Source organism: Centrocercus urophasianus, unplaced genomic scaffold, assembly GCF_019232065.1.
Source record: "Centrocercus urophasianus isolate 14NV4802_14NV808 unplaced genomic scaffold, USGS_Curo_1.0 seq_27, whole genome shotgun sequence".
Lineage (NCBI taxonomy): Eukaryota > Metazoa > Chordata > Aves > Galliformes > Phasianidae > Centrocercus > Centrocercus urophasianus.
In genome coordinates, this window is record NW_024884833.1 from 6,514,213 (window position 1) to 6,538,011 (window position 23,799).

The following is a 23,799-nucleotide window of genomic DNA, read 5'->3' on the forward strand; positions in this document are numbered from 1 at the left end:
TCATCCAAAAGTTCTTTCATAGCTTTGAAGTCAGATGTCTTGTGCTACTCTTCTCTGCATGCACCAGCAAGAATGTCCCATTCAAGGGACATTAATGTAGAAGAGAGCAAGATTATTTGGAGACACAAGAGTTTAAACTCATGATGAGTTTGATGACCCAAAATACACTCAACTATCCTGTGCCAAAGTGAGATTATGTCATAGTATCTTTTCAAAAGCATAAAAGAAAGAACACAAGATTAGGTGATGGATGGAAGGAAATCTGGTTATCTCCTGCATAAACCTGAGATTTTTCTGCTGCTATGATATTGTCAAAGAACTGTCAGAAAGCCTTATTACAAAAATACTGCAGTTAAGACTAGGATAACTTTCTATGAAATCACTTCAAGACAATGGGAATTCTGATGCTCAGTGAAGATGGCAAATTTTTCATAAGTTCCAAGGAGAGATCCAATACTGAAATGGCACAAAGTATTTTTATCAAATTTAATACGTCAGAGGATGATATAGTACATGCATAATAATGATACAACAAGTAGCAATAGTCAGTGTAAAATCCATAGCCAAACAAGTACATTAGGACTGTAAGGCCAAATACTTAAATTGTCAAAAAATAAAGCAGCACCTTTAAGATGATTTTCATTTACTGCACATAGTAGAGGAAGACCTGAACCACATCAGGCCTTGGAGAGAAAAAAACATACACATCCAGAAAGAAAGAATCCTGTTCAGAAAGTAACAGTAACATGACAGCTTTGAGATATCAACTTCATGTTCATAGCAGTATTTACTCTACTAGGACAATGATAGCATGAGAAAGGCTCAATGCCAGGAGTTTCCCAAATAGTCTGCTCAAGGCCAATCAGATTTGCAGATAGAAATCATGAAATTGGACAAGATGACCCTGCAAATGTCCCTTCCAATCTCAGCAATTCTGTGAAATAGCATCTTGCTATCTTGCTTCAACTCAGAGGTAGCTGTTGAATCAGGCCATCAAATGGTTGGTCAGATATATAGTATATCAGATTGCCAAGACAGAAGGAAAAATGCTAGCTTCGATGTTTTATTGTTAATTATTTTAAGAATCTGAACCTCTATGGAAGACGTTGCTAGGTGGTAAAAGAACAATTAATTCTCTCCAAAATTTTTAAAAGATTAAGTTCTGTAACTGCAAAGGGTAAAGGACAAAGACTTATCTGAAGAATCAAGATCATGACTACTCCGCAACACAATTCAACTTAATTCAAAGCAATACAATGCAGAGCTCTGTCTTGTAGTTGCAAGATGACTACAAGTGCCTGCCCTAGTAGAGACTCTTATTACACATGGTATTTCAAAGAGAGTGCTGTGAAGTACTCAAAAATCCCAGCAGATACTAATAAAAAGTCATTTATACATAGATGGTGTGCACATGTTCTAGGGAGCTTAGGCAAAAGACAAGATCTAATTCCATACCTTAATCACAAATACCTCTTACCTCACTTGCTCACATGGTGAGAAAGTCTAACTCATACATTTCTGTTGTAACAACAGCAACACTGCTAGGTCCCTCTGCTCACAAGCCACATCCTATCTTACATGTGTACACATTCAAGAGGAACTTCATCTTAATTCATCTTCTGAGCCAAAAGACAGTGACACTAGTGAAAGCAGCATTAACTTCTTCCCACACTTGAGCGTTTTCAAAGGAAAACATTTCATGTTTTTGTCAGCTGAACAGTGCTGAGAAGAAATAAAAAGATTACCACCTTCTATCTTCTCATTTTCTGCCCAAATGAAGTAACCACAGAAAAATTATCCCACTCCTGACCTAACCCCATCCCTAGCAAAGATCAAATTCCTGAGTGCAACTAATAGCATTGGAAAAAATAAGGTTTATTCAACTAAATATTTTCAAAGTGAAAGCTTAGTTGCTCAAGAATACTGAAAGAAAACTGCTTTATCGCATATAGTCTGGGTGGTGCTGGCAGAATCCACTCAGAATGTCTTCTCTGCACTGCTCAAAAACTAAGCCCTCCTGCTGCACTTCGCACTGTTTTCTAGACCACCCACTCAGACATGGATACACAAACCACATGTGCTAGGAATGTCACCCCTGCACTAAAAGCAGTATCAGCGTTACAACCTTATTGCTTGCACAGTCAAGCTTTTAATACAACTCATTTGTTTTATCTTTTCAATACCTTTGATTTCTTAATGGTTTGTATGTAGTTTCTCTGCTGGCCTTGAGATGCTTAAGGATTTAGAAAGGGAATGTTACTGTGGGAAAAATACATTACCACTGTGAAAATATTTTTTGTGCATTTTTCCTCACCACATTCAAAGAGGAGAATTATTTATAGGTAAGACTAAAAATGTAACAGACAGCTTCAGAAACCATTTCCTGAATAGGACCCAGACCTCTAATTTTCTTTCACTGTCAGCAGTGATAAAAAGTAATCATTTATGCCTCACAGCGCAGAGGAAGGCAAAAACTGGTAGGACCAGTTTTATAGCATCAGTTCTCTGAAGGAATGTAGGAAAATGCACAACCCATTTGATGCAACATTCTGGAAAGGGATGCCTCCACTTGTAACTATACTGACAGATGGTGAAAATAGATCTGCTGTATCCACAGGCTTCCATTTGACTTTGCTCAAATCTCCAGGCTAAAAAAAAAAAAAATAAAGGTAAATGAAGAATGAAAAAAAAAAAAGCGAGATGATCACTTTGCAGTAAAATAAATTCAAATGGGGTAAAACACAGACGCAATACTCAAACGTGAAACAGACATTACCCTTTCAAATCGTAAGGCAACTCAGATTATTGTACTATACCGCAATATGTCTAATCAAGCCAACAACAACATAATTAGTACAGCTGTGAACTGAAGAAGCTGCCACTTCGCAAGCTTTGTCATCGTGGTATCTTACAGCAGACAGAACCAGCAAACTGTATTCCCTTTGTTAACATAAGAACCACTTTCAGTTACTAAGAGATGCCTTTAACACTACTCCCCTCCTTTGTCCTTTTTTTTTTTTCTCCTTCCTTTTCTTCCTTCTTGAAAGGGTATTGTTCTCACTCTAGTAATATTTCTTCTTCCTGTCTAGTCACAGTGGCATTTCTGCTGCTCAAGTAAATGTAAGGCCCTTATACAACTGTGCTTTGATGTTAATTTATCTGCTCACTCACACAGAGCTGCCTTGTAAATGCTATTGTTTTAGCAGTGTTAATGCACTGATTAACTCCCAAGCCACACAAAAGCACAGCAGAAATATGAGTAGTAGTCCCTCCCCGTCATCATGTTTGTGGCCTTTCATGCCCAACAGTACAACCCCTTGTACAGTATACAGAAGAGCTTCCTTGCATACACTATATACAGCTGTACACTGCTTAGCAGTTAAGCAAACTGAGACACAAACAACAAAACCAAAACACGCAAAACACACACAAAAAAAAAAAAGGCAAACACATGCACTAGCTGAGCTTAGGAACATGTTTTACACTGCTTATTTTTGCGGTTCCTGCTAGCTTCTGCTATGGATGAAGGTATGACAGAATTTTCACTAATAAGCCCCAATTTCAGTGCAACATACTACAACTGCCAAAATGTATATTTAAACCATAGAGAGTGGTGTTTTTGTCTTTCCGATGTAAAACCACTTTCTCAAGGCTACCTCACAACAAAGCACACAGAGCAGCACTGAGAAAATAACAGCAGTTCAAAATACACTCCAGCTTAGCACTGAATCATGGAAATTAATGGACCAATTAGCAAGCACAGAAATAAAAACTCTTCCAGACAGAAGCAAGAATCCGCCTAAAGATAGAGGGCTTGGCATTAAACAGCAAGACATAAAATACAGAAAATGAAATGTATGATCAAAGACAGCAGGAAGCAAATCAATACATTACTCAAGATAATGCTCTGATGGTAAGATAATGCGTATGACCACTGAACAGGGCGGTTTTCTATTCAGACTGGTCTACAGCTTTCCCATTCACTTTGCAGACTAATGGGACTCAAAATCAGTGGTTTGCTCAGGAGACCCAAAACAGTAACACAATGTTGAAGAAAGCACAATTAATACTTCTAGGGACCTGAAAGAGATTGTGGACATACTTTACTTCACTGAAAGAAAGGGAAAAAGGGACAAAGGGTGAGGCAAAATCCAAGAACTTGCCATTTTCCTTCTCCCAGACTAAAACAAGCACTAATAGAAATAAAGTAGGGCTCTCCAAATGCACTGTAGTCTGTATACTCTGCATTGAAAATTAAAAGAATAGACTTAACCTAATGAACCAAACCAACAAAACAGTAAATTCACCAAGAGAAATAATTGACTGCTTCTTACAATCCAAATGTTCTGGCAGAGGAAGCACAGGTTTTACTTTATCTTGAAAGACTCTGATAAGAGTACACCCTCGCTTTCTTTACTGTGAATTATGATGCCTTTCAAATTTACACAATTGAATATCATGTAAGGCCTTTCAATGAACCCAGACATCTAGAAAGATACTAAAACTTGCCTACTCATCTGGATGTAAAAATTTAGTGTCAAGAAAGAAAACTGTCCTTACCAGCTGGATAAAACATTCTAGTGACTCACTGGCTCTGAAACTTGCAACTCACTGATAGCCCTCTGTCCAGTTACTTCAGTGAATTAACCCAAATTCTCCCAGACAGCTTTGTTTAAATAGCTTGATGTTACGTACAATTCCAAAACCTTTATTGCTAGAACATTTAACCAGTCCCAAACAGTGTATTTATATGTTGGTAGGGTGTCTTACAACAATTTCTTTAAGAGAAATATCACTGTTTGAAATTAATTGAACAAGAATTTATTTTGTTTCTGTATACAAAATTAGACGAAAATAGCTAACGTATTTTTCAGATCAACATTTGGTAACTTATTCTATCAGAATTTTGTGGAAAACTCAACATGCACACACACACAACTCTTCAGTCTATTTTTTTTCCCCTCTCCCAACCTCATTGAATTAACAAAATTAAGAGTTTATGGATGCTCCATGATTTGCATTAAATTCAGCAGTAACTTGATACTACAGTTGTGTAGTTTCTTATACCTGTTTTCCTACTTGCTGTTTTCTTCTACCCTTGTCAATGAACATTAAAGCTTATCCAGTATTTTAAGGGTAAAAAGGTATATTTTACCATTTCTAACAAAACAGTTCAATATTCTTACACTAGCAGTACCACAGAATCCTTCCCACTCCCCTAAGACTGAAGTAGTTGTAAACATGAAACTTGGGAAAGTCAAAATGGAGAAAATTCCACATGTATATGGTGTAACTAAGAGACAGGATGTTGAACAACCACTAGTAGACCAAAAGTTAAGGTTGCTTTTGATTTCCAAACATTTTCATATAAAATATTAATAAAAATTGAAGTTAATCCCCCTCACATGCACCCCTTCTTCCTCCCAACTATCACCTGCCTTATGCTAGAAGTAACTTTAAAATGATCCCCATTTCCCTCCAACAATTGCACATTAAGACATGGACTTAAAAGAACAACATAATGCTTCAAGTATGCTTCATGCCAATCGTCAATAAGAGTCATAACATTACTGAAAAAGTACACTTGTTCTTTGGAAGCCTGAGAAGAACTTCCTGCAGAGTGTGGTCAAACAACGTTTTAAATACGAAAATAGCCCCCAGCCAAATACCCAGCTCACCCTCTCAAAAACAGTAAAGTGTAAAATTTTCTTTGGACTTAAAGAAACAGTATTAAGATCTACTATTTGAATAAGAAATAACCCCAATAGGAATTTAGTTTTACAGTGCTACACAAACAGTGCGCATGAAACAATAAATCATACAGATGCTACTGTTCAACACTATACATAGAGCACATGTGGCATAAAAGCATATACATGACATATACTGGCCTGTCCAGAAATAAGATACATTTTTTAAGGCTGGTAAATCTGAATAAACTTTTGCATCCAGAAGTACGTATTTTTTTCTTCTTTTCTCTTTTCAGTAGGGGTTTTATTTTAGCAATTATTTTAGTGTTCAGTCATTGGGAAGGTAATGATTTCATCAGGAAACCATCAGCAATGTGACAGCACCAAACTTTGTTATGAAACACTTCCTCTAATTTATCATGCGTGAACAAGGATTCCCATTTTAAAGAACAAAATATAGCATGAAAGAAAACTCATTTTTATAGGCAAGAAATCCTTCTGGAAGCACAAGCATGTTATTGAATCTGGGAAGTGTAAAAGACAGTTATGTGTATGTATATTTATATATGTGTGAATATGTGTACGTATACACACATATATATGATATATATATTTATCCCAACATGTAACTGTGTAACAACCAATTTATTTTCAAATAAAGGTTTTTAATTTAGCAGTTGTAAAAAAAAAAAAATGTACAAACAAAAACAACAACAAAAAACCCACAAACAACAAAAACAAAATCCCCAAACAGGCTAAGGAGACCATTTACTACATGAACAAACAAAAAATGTTATGTCAATAGTTTTATGGTAAGAAGCAAAGGAGTGCAGAAACTCATAGTAATAAATAGCTCCAAATTAAGAATTTTCTACAACATTTCCTTAGAAGACAGGATCAGTATTTCTTCTTTTATGATGATCCTGCAGAACACCTTCACTCATATATAATTAATTTTACAACATTAAAACAGACAAAAATGCAGACTGCAAAAAATTCTGGTTTCAGGACAGTATACATAACATTTTTTTTTGTTAGAAATCCTAATGGTTTATTCACTAAGGCTAGACAGGAAGTCATATGATCCTATTTGGTGCATTTTCTACCATGACCAATATCAATAAATGGATAGAGCCAAGGACCTGCAGTCCAACCTGCCATGGTCCAACTTTGGCAGATTGGAGGCAAAATGTAGGACCATCATTTGGTCCCTCACGTTGTATCTCGATTTCTGGAAGTGCAGAAATGAAAACAAGACTGCAGTGTTTTCATTGTCTAGAGAAAGTTAGCAAGAAGTGGGATTTCAACATGAGTAACATTACTAGGTTTTTGATGAGACTGAATCAAAAAAGCATACATGGAATACCACTACTTGCAACATCTGGTAGTGTCATTCAGTGACTCATTGACTTTGAAATACATGTATGCAGTAATAAATAGATCAGTTATGCAATAAGGCAGTGTGTTGAACATGCATTCATCTTGTGGAGTGGAACACCACAAAGAGATACATGATACCATACACATTCATTAAGACCAAGTTTTCTGTTTGTTATTGTATTTGATTTTCAAGGCTATCCAGGTAAACTCTTCCGGAGCATTTTCTTGTTGAGAAGAGCAGTCCTCTGAGTCTTGTCACTTCTCCTCTTCATTATTAAGAGATGATGACTGGCTTTAATGAAAAATAAAACTGAACGAGGTTGTTTTGTTTCTCCATCGTTTTGGTTGCATCATTCTGAATGTTTCATGAATGTTTCACAGTTTTTGATGCATCCAGATGCTGAATCCTCAGGAGGATCCAGATGTTTCCAGATAACTCTGTAGTTTTCGGACTGTGGTTTTGTCCAGTGAGCAAAGATCAAAGTCAAAGGTTGTATTTGTGATATGAAAGTGTCCAGTTTCCTCTATTAGATTTACTATCTGAAAGGAAAGAAAAGATGCAGCTGAAAATTTCACTTCCACTAAGTGTATTAATGGCATAAAATAAACCCATTTCACTAATATATGCATATTAAACCATTATCCTTATCACTATCTCACACAGAACCATAGTCTATACTACAGCTTTTTTGTTGTTTTTCTTTTTTTTTTTTTTTTTTAGAACATTAACATCTTCATATTTTTAAGGTCAGTCTCTACTATGAAAAATAAACAAAAAAAAAACACCTAAACTGAAAAAAAAAAAACAACAAACAAAAACCCTTCATCTTCACAGCATGCAACAACAAAAACCAATCACTGTAACAACAAACAAACTAGGTAGATCTCTATGGAATACATATTTTGTGCTTAGCTTCCAAACAAGTTGCTTTAGAAAATAACTGGTATGGACCTTTCCACAAGCAAGAAAAAGAAATCCTTAAAGAAGCCAGTCTAAATTAAACAACAACAACAAAGTACTCAAGAGCTCTCACATCTATGGTTAGCTCATGTGCTAGTATTATTTTCCTCAAATAACGTGCTTAATTTTTTTGTAGAAACAGATGAACCATGAAGGACTAATATTAATGGTTTAAAATCTACAGTGACCACTTAATCTATAACCACAATTTTCATTCCAAGAAGAAATAGAAGAGCTGTTAGGAGTCCTTGAGAAGATCAAGAACTGGTACACTTCATCTGTGATGAAAGGCTGATTTGTTCAGTGTGGAGGAGCAAAGGCTCTTGGCGATGTATTTCATATGTAAGTACCTGAAGGGTGCAAAAGAGGATGAATCCAGGTTCTTTTCTGCGGTGCCCAGTGATGGAACAAGAGACAATGGGCACAAACACAGTGGTTTCTGTATAAACACTAGGAAACATTTTTTTTTTCTTGTGATGGTGACAGAACACTGGCACAGCTTGCCCAGAGCATTCGTGAAATCTCTCTCTTCAGAGATCTTCAAAACCTGGACATGGGCCTGGACAATCTGCTCTGGGTTTCCCTACTAAAGCAGTCGGTAAGGACAAGAAGGTCTCCAGAGGTTTCTTCCAAACTCAACCAGTCTGCAATACTGTGAAACCAACACTAATATCCTATTTGTGTTTCTACACTTTCAACATTTTGTAGTCTCTTAATTGTAGTGTGTATTTTTAAAGTGCTCATTTTCAATACTGAATTTCCTGTAACAAGTAATTCCACGTGTATTATATGCTAGGATTTTCATCCACCTAAACATACACTCAGCATCCTGGAAAGCTGAAGTATAATTTATCCAACTGGGCTGACATGGTGCCCACACTATAGCTATTGATCTCTTATGCATTTCTACATTCCAAGAGATATATTCCAAGTGAGCACTGAAAAGGCATACCATCCTGAAAAGAGTCTCTTTGTAATGGACTGACAGAATATTGTTCTTCTGATTCACCCTCCCAGCCATTTCTTCTGTGCTCAGGCTAGTATCAGTATTTCTATCCTTCCATTTGAAACCCACATTGTTCTAGGGTTTCCAGATAGTCCTCTACTGAAATGCTGTTGCTAAGTATTCTTCACTTTATTACTTTGATGAGTTTTTCTATCACTGAATGAGATACCTATTAACTCATGGCAAATAGAATATATCTTAAAATAATAACCCTGGAAGGAATATACCACCTTAGAAAAGAACTAAATGTTGGAACTAACTGTGTTATAATTTCTCCCTCTCCATTTCATTATATAATGAGCTGTTTGGTTTTTTTTTTGTTCAGACCACAAAAAGAGAAGATTATGTTGGTGATAAATGAAATAGCTTCATGCATACTGTCAGATATGGAATGATACAGCCCAGAGTGGATTAAATAGATAGGAAATGAGAAAATATAAAGAAGAAAATGCCTGTTACAGTAAAAATCCCTTTCCAACCATTGCTTTCTACTTTCCACGGGCTGGGAAAAAAAAAAAAAAAGCAAACTTAATGTCTAATTTCCTTTGCAGATGTGCAGAACTCCAGAAAGTACAAAGAAAAAACCCTCCCCTTATTAGCACTTTGTTTAAATCTGTGCCACTTGGCTTTTTTGTTTGTTTGTTTTTTCCCCATATGGGAATTTTTATTTTAAACTTGCATATTTCATTTGTCCACTTATTGATTCATTGGTTCTTGTCACACTTTTCCATCTCCTGCTGTCCCACAACCAACATGAGAGAAAAATTCAAATGGAATACAACTGATTGTTACCATTGGGAAACTTCCATATGTATAATTCTTATCTTAAGGCACTCTCTGAAGCCTCATTTAAGAGAGAATCCTACTTTGTAAAGTTCGAAATCTAATCATAGACTTGGTCCCCAAATATCCACTGTATGATAAATAACTAGCTGCAAAACTTTACAGAAGCTGTGGCCAAGAGGACATAGTAATGCTAAACAATTCTGCCTATGCTTTCTTGTTTTACTGTGGAAGAACAGCACCTCCCAAAATCCCTACAGCAATATTCCTGATTTTAAGAACAAAGATTATGCTGAAGTGTTACCACATGTATTTTTAAGCAGCACTGCATATCTAAAAAACAAACAAACAAACCCGATAAGCACTTTTTACTGATTAGGTTCTGCTTTGGGCTTTTAAGCCCTAGACCAAAGGAAATATAAACATTTTTAATATATTCCTCATCCTGCCCTCACAAAATATAGCCACCGTGTCAGGGCACCACACTGAAACCACAGTAAAGACGATTGAAATGAACCCCAAAAGCTTTAATGGATGTATAAAAATATATCAAGATAAACCCAGACAGCTCAATGAAAAACATCTGCCTGTATGCCCATGAATGAGGAATTCATGAATTACAGTATTAGCATTTGCATCTCTGTACTATTCAGAAATATTCGAAAAAGAACAAAAGGTTGAGATTAGTTGCCAAGTAGTCTGACAGTTGCAATCTTAAAAACACAGCACTAAAATGTTATATTCAGAGAGCTCAGGCAGCAAAATACAAAAATAACTTCATTTGCTCCCGGTGTAGTAATCTTTGCTTTTCTGCTGTAATGTACATCTCTGTTTACATCATGTTTCTCCAGCTCAGTTTGATCATTATCCATCATAGTGCAACTATTTATCAGCCTTTAAACAAGCAAATGAGCATGTATGCTTAAGGAAGCCAAAGTGCAATTAATGACATAGTCATTTTTCAATTTATGGAGGTTTTCAGCCATTTGATAGTTTCCAGACCTGCAAGCTGCCCCTTGAAGAAAATTCTCAGAAGATAGCTGCCATCTGAAGTTAAGCATCTTGTAGACATGAACAACATAATTTTAAGCAGAGCTGCATACTCTCAATTTCTTCCTTACGCCTGTACTGTCTAGTACACTGGCTTTAAGATGAAGACATACCTTCTGATGCATCAAAATAAAAGGCAAAGCCTACAAGAAATCTTGTTTTCTTTCACGAGTCATGATAACACCATCTGGTCAGCAAGCGCTGCTTTAGGAGCCCAGCTTCAGAAAGCCAAATTTGAATATATGGGACATCCAGCATTAACCATAATGTGATTTCAGACTCAATCATCCCTACTTTTTCATGGCAAATGATGAAGGGAAAATAAAATGCCTAATCACTGTGAAAGATGCTGGACAGAGTGCTTTTTAAAATGTAATTTCAAACCAATTTCTGTCTAGTTATGGTCCAATATCTAGATCAAATTGCTCAGGAGGTTCTCACAGAACTCATTTCTTGGTCAAATGTTCTTTCTCATCCACTTTCTCCCTATTAGACATTTATTTCGTATCTTTAAGAATCATTTGATATCACAATTACTTAGTTCTTACTTAGGCACTTCCACCTCAACACCACACTTTTCTTGTCTTCTCTTTCTTTTGGTGTATTAATTTTAGCTTTCTTTAGAAAGCAACTCAAAGAGAAATACCTCTCTTGAGGAAAAGTCATATTCTCGAAAAGATGCATTTATGTCATTTCCAGCCACGCCACATCCCTACTTGCTGTCACTATCTATAGACTTGTTAACAATTTAGACAGCAAAAAACTTTCCATTCCCTTCCACATCCCTCAGCACTTCAAGTAGAACTTCAAGTTCTTTGACATTACAATTCCTTACAATCCTGATTGATATGTTCATTATTCTTGTCATACACTTCTGTAAAAATTCCCTAAAAATCTGCAGGTAAGACTTTGACATGTGAAAGAGGCTTTCACCTGCTCCAACAAACTGTAGGTACTATAAACATCACTTAAGAACACACATGCTGTTGCCATTCCACTTCAATGCCAACATTATGTTTAAAACTACTACAGCTAGCACTGTGCTTTGACGTTAAGAATGTACTGGTTTGTACTAAGGACAAAATGAACTTGGGAAACAACAGTACACTAAATATGAAGGGTACCAAATACAAGACAAAGGACACACGACTGTGTATTATAAAACATGAAACTTGACATAGCCATCAGTATTTTTCTTTAACTAAGAATATTCTTAATCATGATCTTCCTTTTCATTGACCTCTCAATTTTTTTCCTGATCTTTGCAAACAAAGCCAGGACTAACAAGCATTCACAAATTATTGCTGAGGCTTACTAAAAGATTTTTTTCTCCTTTTTTTTTTTTTTTTTTTTTTTTTTTTTTACACCCTTATCCAAGTGTTGAGAAATTTGATGAGTGATTGCAATCATTTAGAAGTGGTAAAAATATCCATATTTATAACATGTCCACAAGAGGCATTTAAGTGTGAGAAATATAATATAACCATCTGTGCTACAATTACATCTGTTTTGCTACTATGCCTTTATTGCTTCATCGTCACTATTTGAAATCCAATGGTGTCTCACAATGCCACCCAAAACAAAGAATAAAAGTTCTTACTATTGTGTAATTTGTAAATATATTTCAAGCCTTCTTAGTTCATACTTTTTTTTTTTTTAACTATTTCCATGACTTTAGAAGACTCAAACTTTTTTTTTTTCTAGATTGAGATTGGCATTAAATTCCATGCTTTCTGCTTGCCAAAAAGCACATCTTTAAAAGTGTATTTGAAAAAATGCCTGTCCTTCTCAGCAAAAAAGCAACAGTACTTTCATGAAGAATGGTGCACAGATGAATCTATTCACCTATCCTGTTTCCATTATAATTGGTACGACACATTGAAAAATATAAATACAAATTGGTTAAAAAAATTATCTCAGATACGCTTTTGTTTGCTTAACTTTTAATCTTACCATTTAGTGTGGCAACACAATTTAAATAATGTCTAAAAAGCCCCTAAGCTACACTGAAAGTGTAATGGGCAGGAAATAGATTCCACAGACTTTAAGGCTGTCAAATCTGATGATGGAGACTTAGACAAACAGGAAAAAAAAAAAAAAAGTGACTTCACAACTTCAGTGAGCATGCTGTGACTTTTCATGAGAATGCTCCTCACCTGCTGCAGTACATGTCTCTCTCTCAATGTCATTAATCTTCTGTGGAGCTCTACCAGTTCATCAAGATATGCCTAGAAACAAATCCCCCCCATAAACAACTTGTTAATGAAATCATAGCCATGTATTTCAAAAAATTCACACACAAAAGGAAATTTTATTGTACACCTTCCTTAAGCTAGATTTTCTTACTAAGCAGGCTAGTTTTCTTAAGCTTCATACAATCCACCTATAAATTTTTGTGGATTTCCTTAGATACTTTATGACACTGAAAATTTTAAGGTACTTAAATTTTAATGGGAGAGCTGCCTCTTCCTTTTGAAAGCTAGGTGACCCTTTACTTGAAAATATTTCCATCTTAGCTATGGCAAACGGTATGTAACAGACTTGAGCTGCCCAAGCAGCATACTTAAAAAACATCTCCCAGCTTTGCAGATAAGACAAGATGAAAGTCTCACAACTGACTTCCTCTCTTCCTTTAAAGCTGAATAATGAATTTTCTGCATCAACAGAGAGACATAAGGGGAGAAAGATAAAGAAAAATCAATCCACTAGCAACTTTCACTTTCTTAATTCCTGGGGCATCACATATGTCCCATCTGTCCATCCAAGTATCAAATGTCTCCTTCAGTCTGAGACACCAAACACCATGTTTGCTTTTAAGCCCAGAGAAATACGGCACCCTGCTTAAGAAATTAAAGAAGTGTATGGATCATAATGCTGAAAATCCAGCAACAGATACTGCAGCATTGGTCTCCTACATCACATTAGCACAAAGAAAATACAACGCTATACAAAATTTAAGAGGAACTTAAAGTCCATGCTGGGAAATAATGTTCTCTCTCAAAAGGACTGAGAACTCTTAGCAATGACCAGGTGACATGATTTTGAACAAAATTATCTTGGTTAATGCCTTAAAACACACTGGCATTCCCTACTGCACACTACCAAAAATGATTCAGTAAAATGTTTATTTCAGTTCTTCATTGACTAAAAATACTACTGTAAAATTTCCTGTTCAAAAACCATCATTTCATCTGAAAAGCACAATGCAAATTCATGCAGGAGAGTAGACAAAATAAATAGTATAGGGCAGATTCTCATCTGATGATACTTGTTAAATCACTACATGTTTTCAGGAGAAGGAAAGCATTTTCAAAATAGCACAGAAGAAAGAATTACAGAAAAGGAGAACAATCTCCACTGTAAGGAGCCCAAAGCAAAGATGTTGCAATGACAGCCTTTCACTCTAAGAAGTACTATTTTGTTTTTAGTAAATAGATAAATATTGAATAATTTACTGTTATTTCATTGGCATTTACCTTATCACAATCACCATTCTTTATTTGTTTATCAGATTTGTTTTGCTTTATTGGACTTTTCACTTCTAAAATCTGGGAAAAAAAGAAAATCCATTAAAAAAATGAATGCATAATTGGATACAATTACATAAAAAAAAAAATCTGCTGTTAATAACACAAAGAATACAGCATTTGGAAAAATCTAAACTCAAAACCAGGCTTTTCATTATTTCTAGACTACCCAGAAGCTTAACTGGCAGCTATCTTAAAGTTCTTTCTGATTTCTACTTCACTTGGCATAAACAGTAAGAATTGTATATATGTTCCCCAGTACAACCAGCACCATAAATATACAGTGGGGCAGCAGTAAAAGTGCTTTTACTTAGTCAAAAGCAATGCAGAAAGTAAAATGTAATTTTCTGAAGAAAAAATTAATTCTTTGATTCAGCATGTACAGTGTAGGCCAGTGGAAAAAAAGTGTCTGGTCTTGAAAAGTGACCTCTAGGCATGGAGATAGCAGCTTTTAGATACTTTCCTTGATTTAAAAAATAAAAAAGAAAACTCTTTGTATTAGATAGAAACTCAGCAAGGACATACTGCATTTGAAAAAGCTGCTTTCTTAGAGTGCTCTTGATGCATAATTAAAATAGAACATCTTGTTTGAATGAGATAAAGCACTAATCATATTAGAAGACACTTCTAGCAATGTTAACTTGTTCTATAAATGGACTTACTTTAACACAAGCCTAATTTCATCAGGTAGAAGAATGATACTAGTAAGCAGCTTTACGCTACCAAGTAGAGATTTCAATTGCATCTAGGACCCACACAAATTGAACTCTTGTAATAGAGTCACAGAATCCTCAGAGTTGGAAGGGATCTTTAAAGACCCTCTAAGTTCAACTGCCCTGCAATGAACAGGCACATCCACAGCTTGATCAGGTTGCCTAGAGCTTGGTCCAGCCTGATCTTGAGTGTCTCCAGGGATGTGGAATCCACTACATCTTCAGGCAATCTGTTCCAGTGCCTTCACTACTCTCACTTTAAAATACTTTTTTCTTATATCTACCTACATCTTACATCTACCTACACCTACATCTTATATCAACTTACATCTACCCTCTTTGCATTGGAAATAATCTCCCCTTATCACCACAGACCCTAAAGAATCTGTCCTAATACTTCCATAAATTTCAAATTCTCAGCTCAGTTGTAAAAAAGCAAGAAAATGAGACATTCCATTCTAGCTAGCTCACTGCTACTGATCGGCAAGTAGACATATTGTTAGCACAACAAAAAGGAACGTGAAATACATGACTGAGTGAGATGTTGCATATTAGGACTTTATGGACTTAACATTTATATTACCTCTTTAGAAGTAAACATCTTCATTAAACAAAAAAAATTGAGAAATATGTACAGATGATCTTCAAAAAAACCTATAGAATCTGTATCTCATTCAGTAAGAACACTTTTTTGGTCAAGGATCCTCCTTCCTTTGCTAAATACAGAACCTACTCCATAGGTTCTCCAGCATATATTTGACTTTCAGAGGCATGAATAATGCCAACTTTTATTGAAATGGATTGAGTAGTCTTTCTGTGAAGTAAAGACTACTGTATCTCGCAGTAAAAGAAAAAAAAAAAATACCCCATCTTCAAGTCAGAAACTGGTGAGGGAGAGGGGAAAAGCGGAATGCATAAACTTGTGAGATTAATCCTATCAATTTCAACTGAGTCTAATGCTAAAATAAACCAAAAATAGTATGAACTGTACAACTGATGTTGTAAAGCCAGTTTAGATTGTTTACTTTACGAAATTAATTCATATGCAATGAAGACATTCCTTATAACAGAGATAAGAATGATGACTTGCTTTTACAGTATTTTCTAAGCCAAATATTTCTCCATCTCCTGAAAAAAATGGCTTTGTCAATTTTCAGACTAAGTGACTTCTTTTAAGTAATCAAAGCATTATATGAATTTGTCAGGTGCAAGGCATATTCCATGTGAGGCTTGCATTTATGAATTCTGACTTTACCTGGTTGCTGTTAGTTTTTAACAAAGGTGGTGCTGGTTCATGATGTAGTGGTGAGGAAGCTGAATTGCTGTCACTGTCACTTCCATCACTCAGACTAACCCTATGGAAAAACAGAGGCAAGAGATTACACTGCCAGTCAAAGGGCTACTTACAGGAGTGAACCAAGCTCATATTTGAGGGAGGAGGCCAAGAATAAACCTTTTCCTATGGAAGTTATTATTCAAAGTAAATTGGAAGAGTGCTGCTCAGTAGCAGAGCAGCATCCAAGTAAGGCAGCATTCTGGAAAAAGTCCAGTGTAACATGGCATCCTTTTCACTGGGCTGAGAAGTCACTGTCCAGCTAACAACAGTTAACATCTAGAGAAAGACTTAACTATTTTTGAAATATTTATGCTGTTTCCTTCGTAAGTGGAGTAAACCTGTATCTCAGTGTCATGGTTCTATGTTTTTTTTTTTGTTTTTTTTTTTTTTTTTTTTTTTTTTTTTTTTTTTTTTTTTTTTTTTTATGGTTTCAGTATTCCACATCAAAACATCATGTAGTGTACGGGGCATTAAAGTGTCACTGCCCCAATCCCAGCTACCTATCCCTGTACATTACAGCAGTCACGGGATCTGGCCCTTCCGGGTGGGGGGGGCGCTCTCTTGCTGCCTGGCAGTGGGTGCTGGAGGTGCTTTCCTAGCCGTTCCAAGCTTTTCAGGTTTGAATCGGTCCCGGGAACTCTCTCTCTCTCTCTCTCATCTTGTCTGATTTATTAATCTCAATTTCAATTAAATTGTATATATTGTGTTATCTTGTATTCCAGTATTATAGTAAAATAAGTTTTCCTCCATAGATTGTTGCCGCTGCTCTTTTCCTCCCTTCCTTCCTTCCCATTTTTTTTGTGGGACCGGGGTGGGGGGGGAGGGCAGAGGCCTGTCGCCCCTGTCACGGACATAGATTGATCTGATCAACTCCGTGACACTCAGACACATATAAGAGAGATGATGTTTTTCAGAGATATTTTTCTACACTTGTAAAAACTTTCTAAAAGCTGTGCTTGTGTTTGGAAAATTGCTTCAATTAACAGTTCTTTGTTTCTTGACATAAATAACATTATGTTTCCCGGCTAAAATTTAAAAACTTGGTATCTCAGGAGATGTAAAGGCCATGTAAAAAAGCTCTTATTCTAGCAGTCTTACCCTTCATTTGCTGAGGAACAACAGGAAATATTTGCTAATTGGAAGAAAAAATATGGTAATTGAGGATAAAAAGAAGTTAGAAAAACACAACCTTGAGTTTTGTTAAAAATAGGCATAAAATCTCTACACTGCGATTAAGCTGAGCCTAAGAATCCTTTCTAGAACATAACCTGACTTGAACTCTCAAACTGCTAGGCTTCTTACCTTTTTTTTCCCTGTGATTTCAGCTGCTGAAGTGTTCCAGAGAAGCAGTTAACCTTCACTAGTACTTGCCTATCACCTTCCCATTTAGACCTGATGCTGATGGAGTTGCTCAGGTGCTATGCACCCACAAATGGTGGAACTAGCAAAGTGGTTTGGAGCAGATAAAGTATCCACTATGAAAAAGCTTGAGGGAGTCCGGGATTCAGCAGAAAGAGCTTTCAGCTGCCTGAAAAATAGCTGACTTTTGGAATGCCCACATGAAATTGTAGCTAGGAAGCAGAACCCTTTTTTAAGGAATAAATTCTGTGACTGACAATTGCTTTACCATCTGTCTGCACTTTTACTTATTATTTACGATATGCAGTGCAGAAATTGCTCTGAATTCAATTTCACTGATTCTGATCCAATTTAACAATCTAAAGCTGGTAAGCAGAGGGGTTGTGACAATGTGACATTATGTACAGGCTGGCTCACTCAGCAATCAAATTCCTTAATTTTACCTCTTATACCAGAGAGTAATTACAACTGCTCTCTGAAGTCAAATGCATGAAACAAAAGTCAGATGAATGTGGTTCATCATATCCATGTGAATTTGTACAGAAACAATTTGTACTGCGAATGGATGATTCTAACAGTTTTTTGTTTGTCTGCACATCCTTTAAAAATAAGAATCTAAACTTTGTCCATTTGCTACTCAGTACTCTATGAGAACATTAGACTTCATTCCACTAATAATAAGAAAAATGTTTTAGCCACCAAACTATCTGCCATCAAAAGACACTCACCTACGACTCCTGCTTCCTCCTCGTGTATTTACAGGTCGTTCCAACTCAGAATCATTATCATTGTCATCCGGTTCCTCTGATTCATCTTCATTGTCATCCGAATGCAGATCTTTCATTATAGACCTCAATGGACCTGAAACAACAGAAACAAACAAATTAAAAAAAAAAAACAAAAAAAAAAACCAGGCAAATGAAGCTCTCTTTGCAGTGTTACTACCCAGATTTGTAGATAACAGAAGCGACTTTCCCAGCATTGAACTGGGAGGGGAGAGTCAAATACTAAACATATGAAGTAATGCACTGGGGGCTTATGCTGCTGGCATTTATTTATGAATCATTTATTTAAATGGGTAACACAGGAAGCTTCAGGAGACACTCATGACAATGAAGTGACTTGTGTTCAAGTGTTTGCAGGTTTGGTTCCCTGGAACACAGGCGAAGTAAATAAAATGCTGTGACAAACAGGCACTCTCTATGCATGTTTTAGTTTAGGAGAAATTTATTATTACTATACTATTAATATTAGAAGCAAGGTTATTTTACATTGCTAAGTTTTAGTTTTTCTTGCTTTATCAGATGGTATTACTTGCCAATACAGATCTACAGAGATCTACTGGTAGCGGTGTATTTGTTAGGTTAATCCACACACTGAGAAGCAAAGTCCAATAAATCATTCTGACTGTAACTTGTACTTGTGTAGGCAGACTTTGACTTTCTGTTTTCGATAAACTTAGATTTAGTAGCTCCCCTTATTTCAGGATCAATTCCAGGTCAAATAAGCACTTTGCTGATGTTCATATGTAAAAAAAATAAATTAAAAAAATAATAATAATAAAAAAAAATCAGTAACTCTCCCAGCCCAGGAAATACAAGTACTGATGTGAATGAACTCCCCACTGTTCTCCAAAGGGAGATGAACCTTTCCACTCTGTATTTGCTAATGGCAGAACAGAGCCAAGGAGCATTACCTTTGGTCACAGCCAAAAGAACAGACAGACATCTCTCTGCCTGACCCTTTAACAATAAGGGTGTTCCCTCCTCAGGAGTAATAGCTTAGTGGATTGCCCAAAACCTGGCGAAGCACAGGTCAAATAATTTTGGCCAGTTTTGTGTATGTGACTTCAAAGCCACTGCTGAGTATGGTTTACAACCAAGTCTGCACAAAAATATTTATAAGTTGAGGCAGTTTGGTTAAGGTTTCTTTTATGTGTTTGCACACCTTCAGGCTGGGTGGTAGCAGGCACAAATGGTGCTGCTGGGCCTGGTCCTCGTGGACCAGACACTCCACAGACCACAAAAGAAGGCAAGTTACACAGAATTCTTGTCCATACAACCATTGCTGATCTGCAGAAGCAGCTGAGTTGTGCTTTGCTTTCTGTTTCTGTGTAAGTATGAGACAAACAGTGCTCAGATATTTGCAAATGCTAAGTTGGAGACAGATTATCTAATCACTTGACATCTTGGAAAAAGGCTCTCTCCAATTTTAATAGGAGCAGTAGCGATTTTCCTCTGAAACATTCTCAAGAGGGTCAGCACATGGCTGAAGGAAGAATCTGCCTATTTCCAACTTTTGCAAAAGCACTGTTACTGAGAACTTTGGCTGTTGGGATGAAAAAATGAGACAGGAATAGGGGGCTAAATGAATTGAGATGAAAGGTAAGGAAGGAACATTAGACTGCAAACATACAAAGAAGGAATATACGTTTAAAGAGAGATAAAAGGGAAGAACATATGGGTATTTCCCATAGGCCAGCTCTAACCTAGAAAGGCTAGTTTTCTTACTGCACAAAGAGATACTACTAACTACTGTAGAAATTCTGTTGAAGACAGTAGTCTTCTGTCTGTTCTGGCTGCTTCAGTCCATAGGCCAAAGTCAGCTCTTGAGAATGTATTCATCTCCTCTCCACAAAGAGGAAAAAAAATAATACAGAAGAGACTAGATAAAAATGTGGATAAAAGAAAATCTCCTTAAGGAAAGAGCAGAGAAGAAAGACAATGACATGGAAGTTAAAATAATCAACCAAAACCCAATTTTGTAAAAATATTTAGTGTCACAAAAATAGTTCACTTTGCATTAAAGACCAGCACACAACTCAAAACTTTGGAAACTGGTAGCTGTGTCGGCAGTGAGCTGGAAGACATTCCAAACAATCCTTGATTTTATTTTTAAATAGAAGAAAACCAGTACACATACAACACTCTCCCCACACAGTCTGTCCTCCCAGGTTTGAGCTAATTCATTATCCCTGCCTGTCTTTTTTCCACATGCAGGAGAGGGCCATTTTGTCTTGTTCCATGCTGCTTTCTGGGGCACACAGTCCCATCTCAAGCTGGAAATGGGCTTTTTCTTCTGCCTTGAAGAAAAAATGAATGCAGACTCCTGACAAACAGCCACAACTGACATCCCCAGCCAATCAACAACCTGCCATTCAAATATGCTTTCACTGAACAGAGGATCAAGTCTGCAACTCTGAACAAGACATTTCTTACCTAGCTGGTTGACTTCAGTCGGCCTTCTTAGCAATCTGCAGTATTAAAGTTTTCTGTTTCTAGCACTGGTAGTCATGCTGCCATTAGTACTTTGCTCCTTGGTGGTACTTAAGTTTTTTGTTTTTGTTTTTGTTTTTGTTTTTTTTGAAGGGTTGTAGAAGCTGTTCTCTCCAAAAAGGTCAGAGTGGCTCACAAGAAACTGAAAACTAAGAGCTGTCCAAGAGAAAATATTCTTGGCAAGGAAACACAGAAAACCCTAAGTAAGCCCTGCGGCCAAAGGAACTTGAAAAAACTTCAGTTAGCCCAATGTTTACCCAGAAAGTGGTGAAAAAAGCCCATCTTGCAGTGGTTCTGACAGTTGAGTGAGCACTTGATTCTGAACCAAACGGAAAAAGAGTAACAGGCCTTGTAAGTTTTAGTTGGAAAATAAAACATGAGTTTCCATGAGAGCACAACATATACAGGGCAAATATACCACAGTATGCCTAGTGCTTCATTCCTTGGTGTACAAATGCACAACCTGGGCAACAGATGTTTTTAGTTAACTGAAATTCCCAGTAAGAAAGCATAATTGCTATTTACTGTGACAAGGAATCAAAGAGGTATGTAATACATGTATTTTAAAATAGCTCCCATCAGAGGGAAAATCTCCCATCTACTCTTCTGAAGGTACAGAAATGAAAGACAGTCTGTGATTTGCTTTATATATGTCCCAGGAAAAACCGACAAATAGTTTGCTCAGAAGAAAACACTACATCAACGGGATTTTCCCCCAAATAATGTTTCCTAACAGGAATACTGGTATCAAAACCTACTGGATTGTAATAGACAGCTCACATCACTAACGATGTTTTCATGACTGCAAAAATGGGGTTTCAGCAAGAAAGGGTTTTATTTAGCATTCATTATAAAAAAAATGCCTAAAGCCAGCCATCAACCACAGTTCATTTCAGCTCTTGCTTTCTTTCACCTGCAGTAATGCTGCCAGAAACACATTAGAAATTCAGTGCCAGTCACCTCCAGAGAAGTACCAGGACAGATACAGATCATACTACACAAACCTTTGTAAAAACAAACTGTCTGCCTGAGATACGAATGTATTTCCATAACCTTAAAAGCAAGTTAACCACCGAGGAATATAAATAGATAAAACAAATGCAATTTTAATCAGCCCAAAGGCTGTGTTTTTTTAATGCTTCTGTATCTAAAGGACAAAACAAAAGCTAATTAAGAATGTATCAGTTGTACAACCTTACAAAAGCAGGGGAAAATGCCAAGGTGAGGACTAAGAGGTTTAATACATTGTGCATTATGAATCTCAGCTGATCCACAGAAGTATTTCTTTGGAAAGCTCACTGAGAATAAGATTGCATTTCTTTACTGAGGTCTGAGTAAACTGCAATTATTAGCCAGAAAGCCAAAACTTAACGTCAACTTCTAACGTCATTCTTCCCCAATCACACTTTCAAAGGAAACACTGTATGCTCTTAAAGCCTGCTTATAATACAGAATATCACGACTCTTTGAAAGGGCCCACATATACACATCCTTGCACTTTCCAAAGAAGCCATGTCAGCCTGAGCAGGGCTCCGGATGGCACACAAGTGCCACGCGACATGAGCCTGCAAGAGATAGCTTCAAGAAGACAAACTCTTTTAGGTTTAACATAAAAGTTGACCGGCACATACCCAATGCTTCAGAGTATTCTTTGTGCCCTTTTCTCAGAGATACATATCTTCTCCCCTTTTTTTCTGCCCTTACAGTCAGATTTGTGAACACTTGAGGAAAAGCCTCTAAAGAATAACAATGGCCAATTCAGCCTATGGAAGTCAGTAGAAAAGTGATAATGAGATGCCATCAGTCTGTTTTTATTGACTCATTGATTTCACATGTTCTTTTCATATTTGTTTTTCCCTTCCTGGGTACCTTGTTGTCTGCTGTTTTGAGATGGTGTAAAACTGGAACTGGAACTGGAGCTGGAACTGGCAGGACTGGGCTGTTCAGACTTAAAAGAAAGAAAAAAAGAAAATAAATAACATCATAATGAACTTTTTTTTTTTTTTTTTTTTTTTTTTTTTTTTTTTTTTTTTTTTTTTGCCTAAAACACTTACTGTTAGCTACCACTTAAGGCATCCTGTGAAGAAAATAGAACTCCTGAACAGAGCAATACTTACAGATCTTTGCTTCAGGTGCCAGCAAGCCAAACAATATAAAAATTGCAAAGCGCTCAACATACATATGTACTACATAACACACAGTGCTTTAGTAAAGTGTAAATCCCAACACAAAGTTACCATGTTTGAGAGGCTCTACAACATGTAAGCCTAAATGACATTATAACAGAATGCATGGATATAAGGCTACTTAGCCCTGCAGATATGACACTTTCCAAATAAATGATGCTTTAGTGGAACATAAAAAGAAAGACCTGAACAGATCAAGCAAAAAACTCCAACCAGTTCTCTTTCAACTTCATTAGAAAGTAAGACTTAAGATGAGTAGTTAAAACAAACTTTTATGCTGTTAATTGATTTCCTCTTATGTCAATATTTTCCTTACATAGTAAGGTCCTATAAGCTGCAACAGTGATTAAACTAGAAAGACTGCATTATTACACAGGAAAATTCTAACTCACTGAAAACTAGATTTTTATCTCTCTTTAGAACAGAGTCATTAACATAACCTTATATGATTTTACAAGCAGTCACATACATAGTTTTCCAGTGCTGTTTAAACTATATTCTTCTCTAAAATTCACAAAAATTTCTTAGACAAA

General features: G+C 36.4%; 1 protein-coding gene across 2 annotated transcripts in view; it reads right to left on the reverse strand.

Annotated features, from left to right (window-relative positions):
- Positions 1-4,798: 4,798 nt before the first annotated feature.
- The window catches only part of MLLT3 (MLLT3 super elongation complex subunit), a 108,771-nt gene continuing 89,770 nt past the window's right edge, over positions 4,799-23,799 (reverse strand). For both annotated transcript variants that reach the window (XM_042826917.1, XM_042826916.1), the window contains 6 exons: positions 22,950-23,028; positions 18,534-18,666; positions 16,366-16,465; positions 14,347-14,418; positions 13,027-13,098; positions 4,799-7,610 (listed from right to left, as the gene is read on the reverse strand). In XM_042826917.1, the coding sequence (XP_042682851.1) occupies positions 7,479-7,610; positions 13,027-13,098; positions 14,347-14,418; positions 16,366-16,465; positions 18,534-18,666; positions 22,950-23,028 (588 nt within the window). In that variant the 3' untranslated portion in view covers positions 4,799-7,478. The remainder of the gene's footprint in view (positions 7,611-13,026; positions 13,099-14,346; positions 14,419-16,365; positions 16,466-18,533; positions 18,667-22,949; positions 23,029-23,799) is intronic.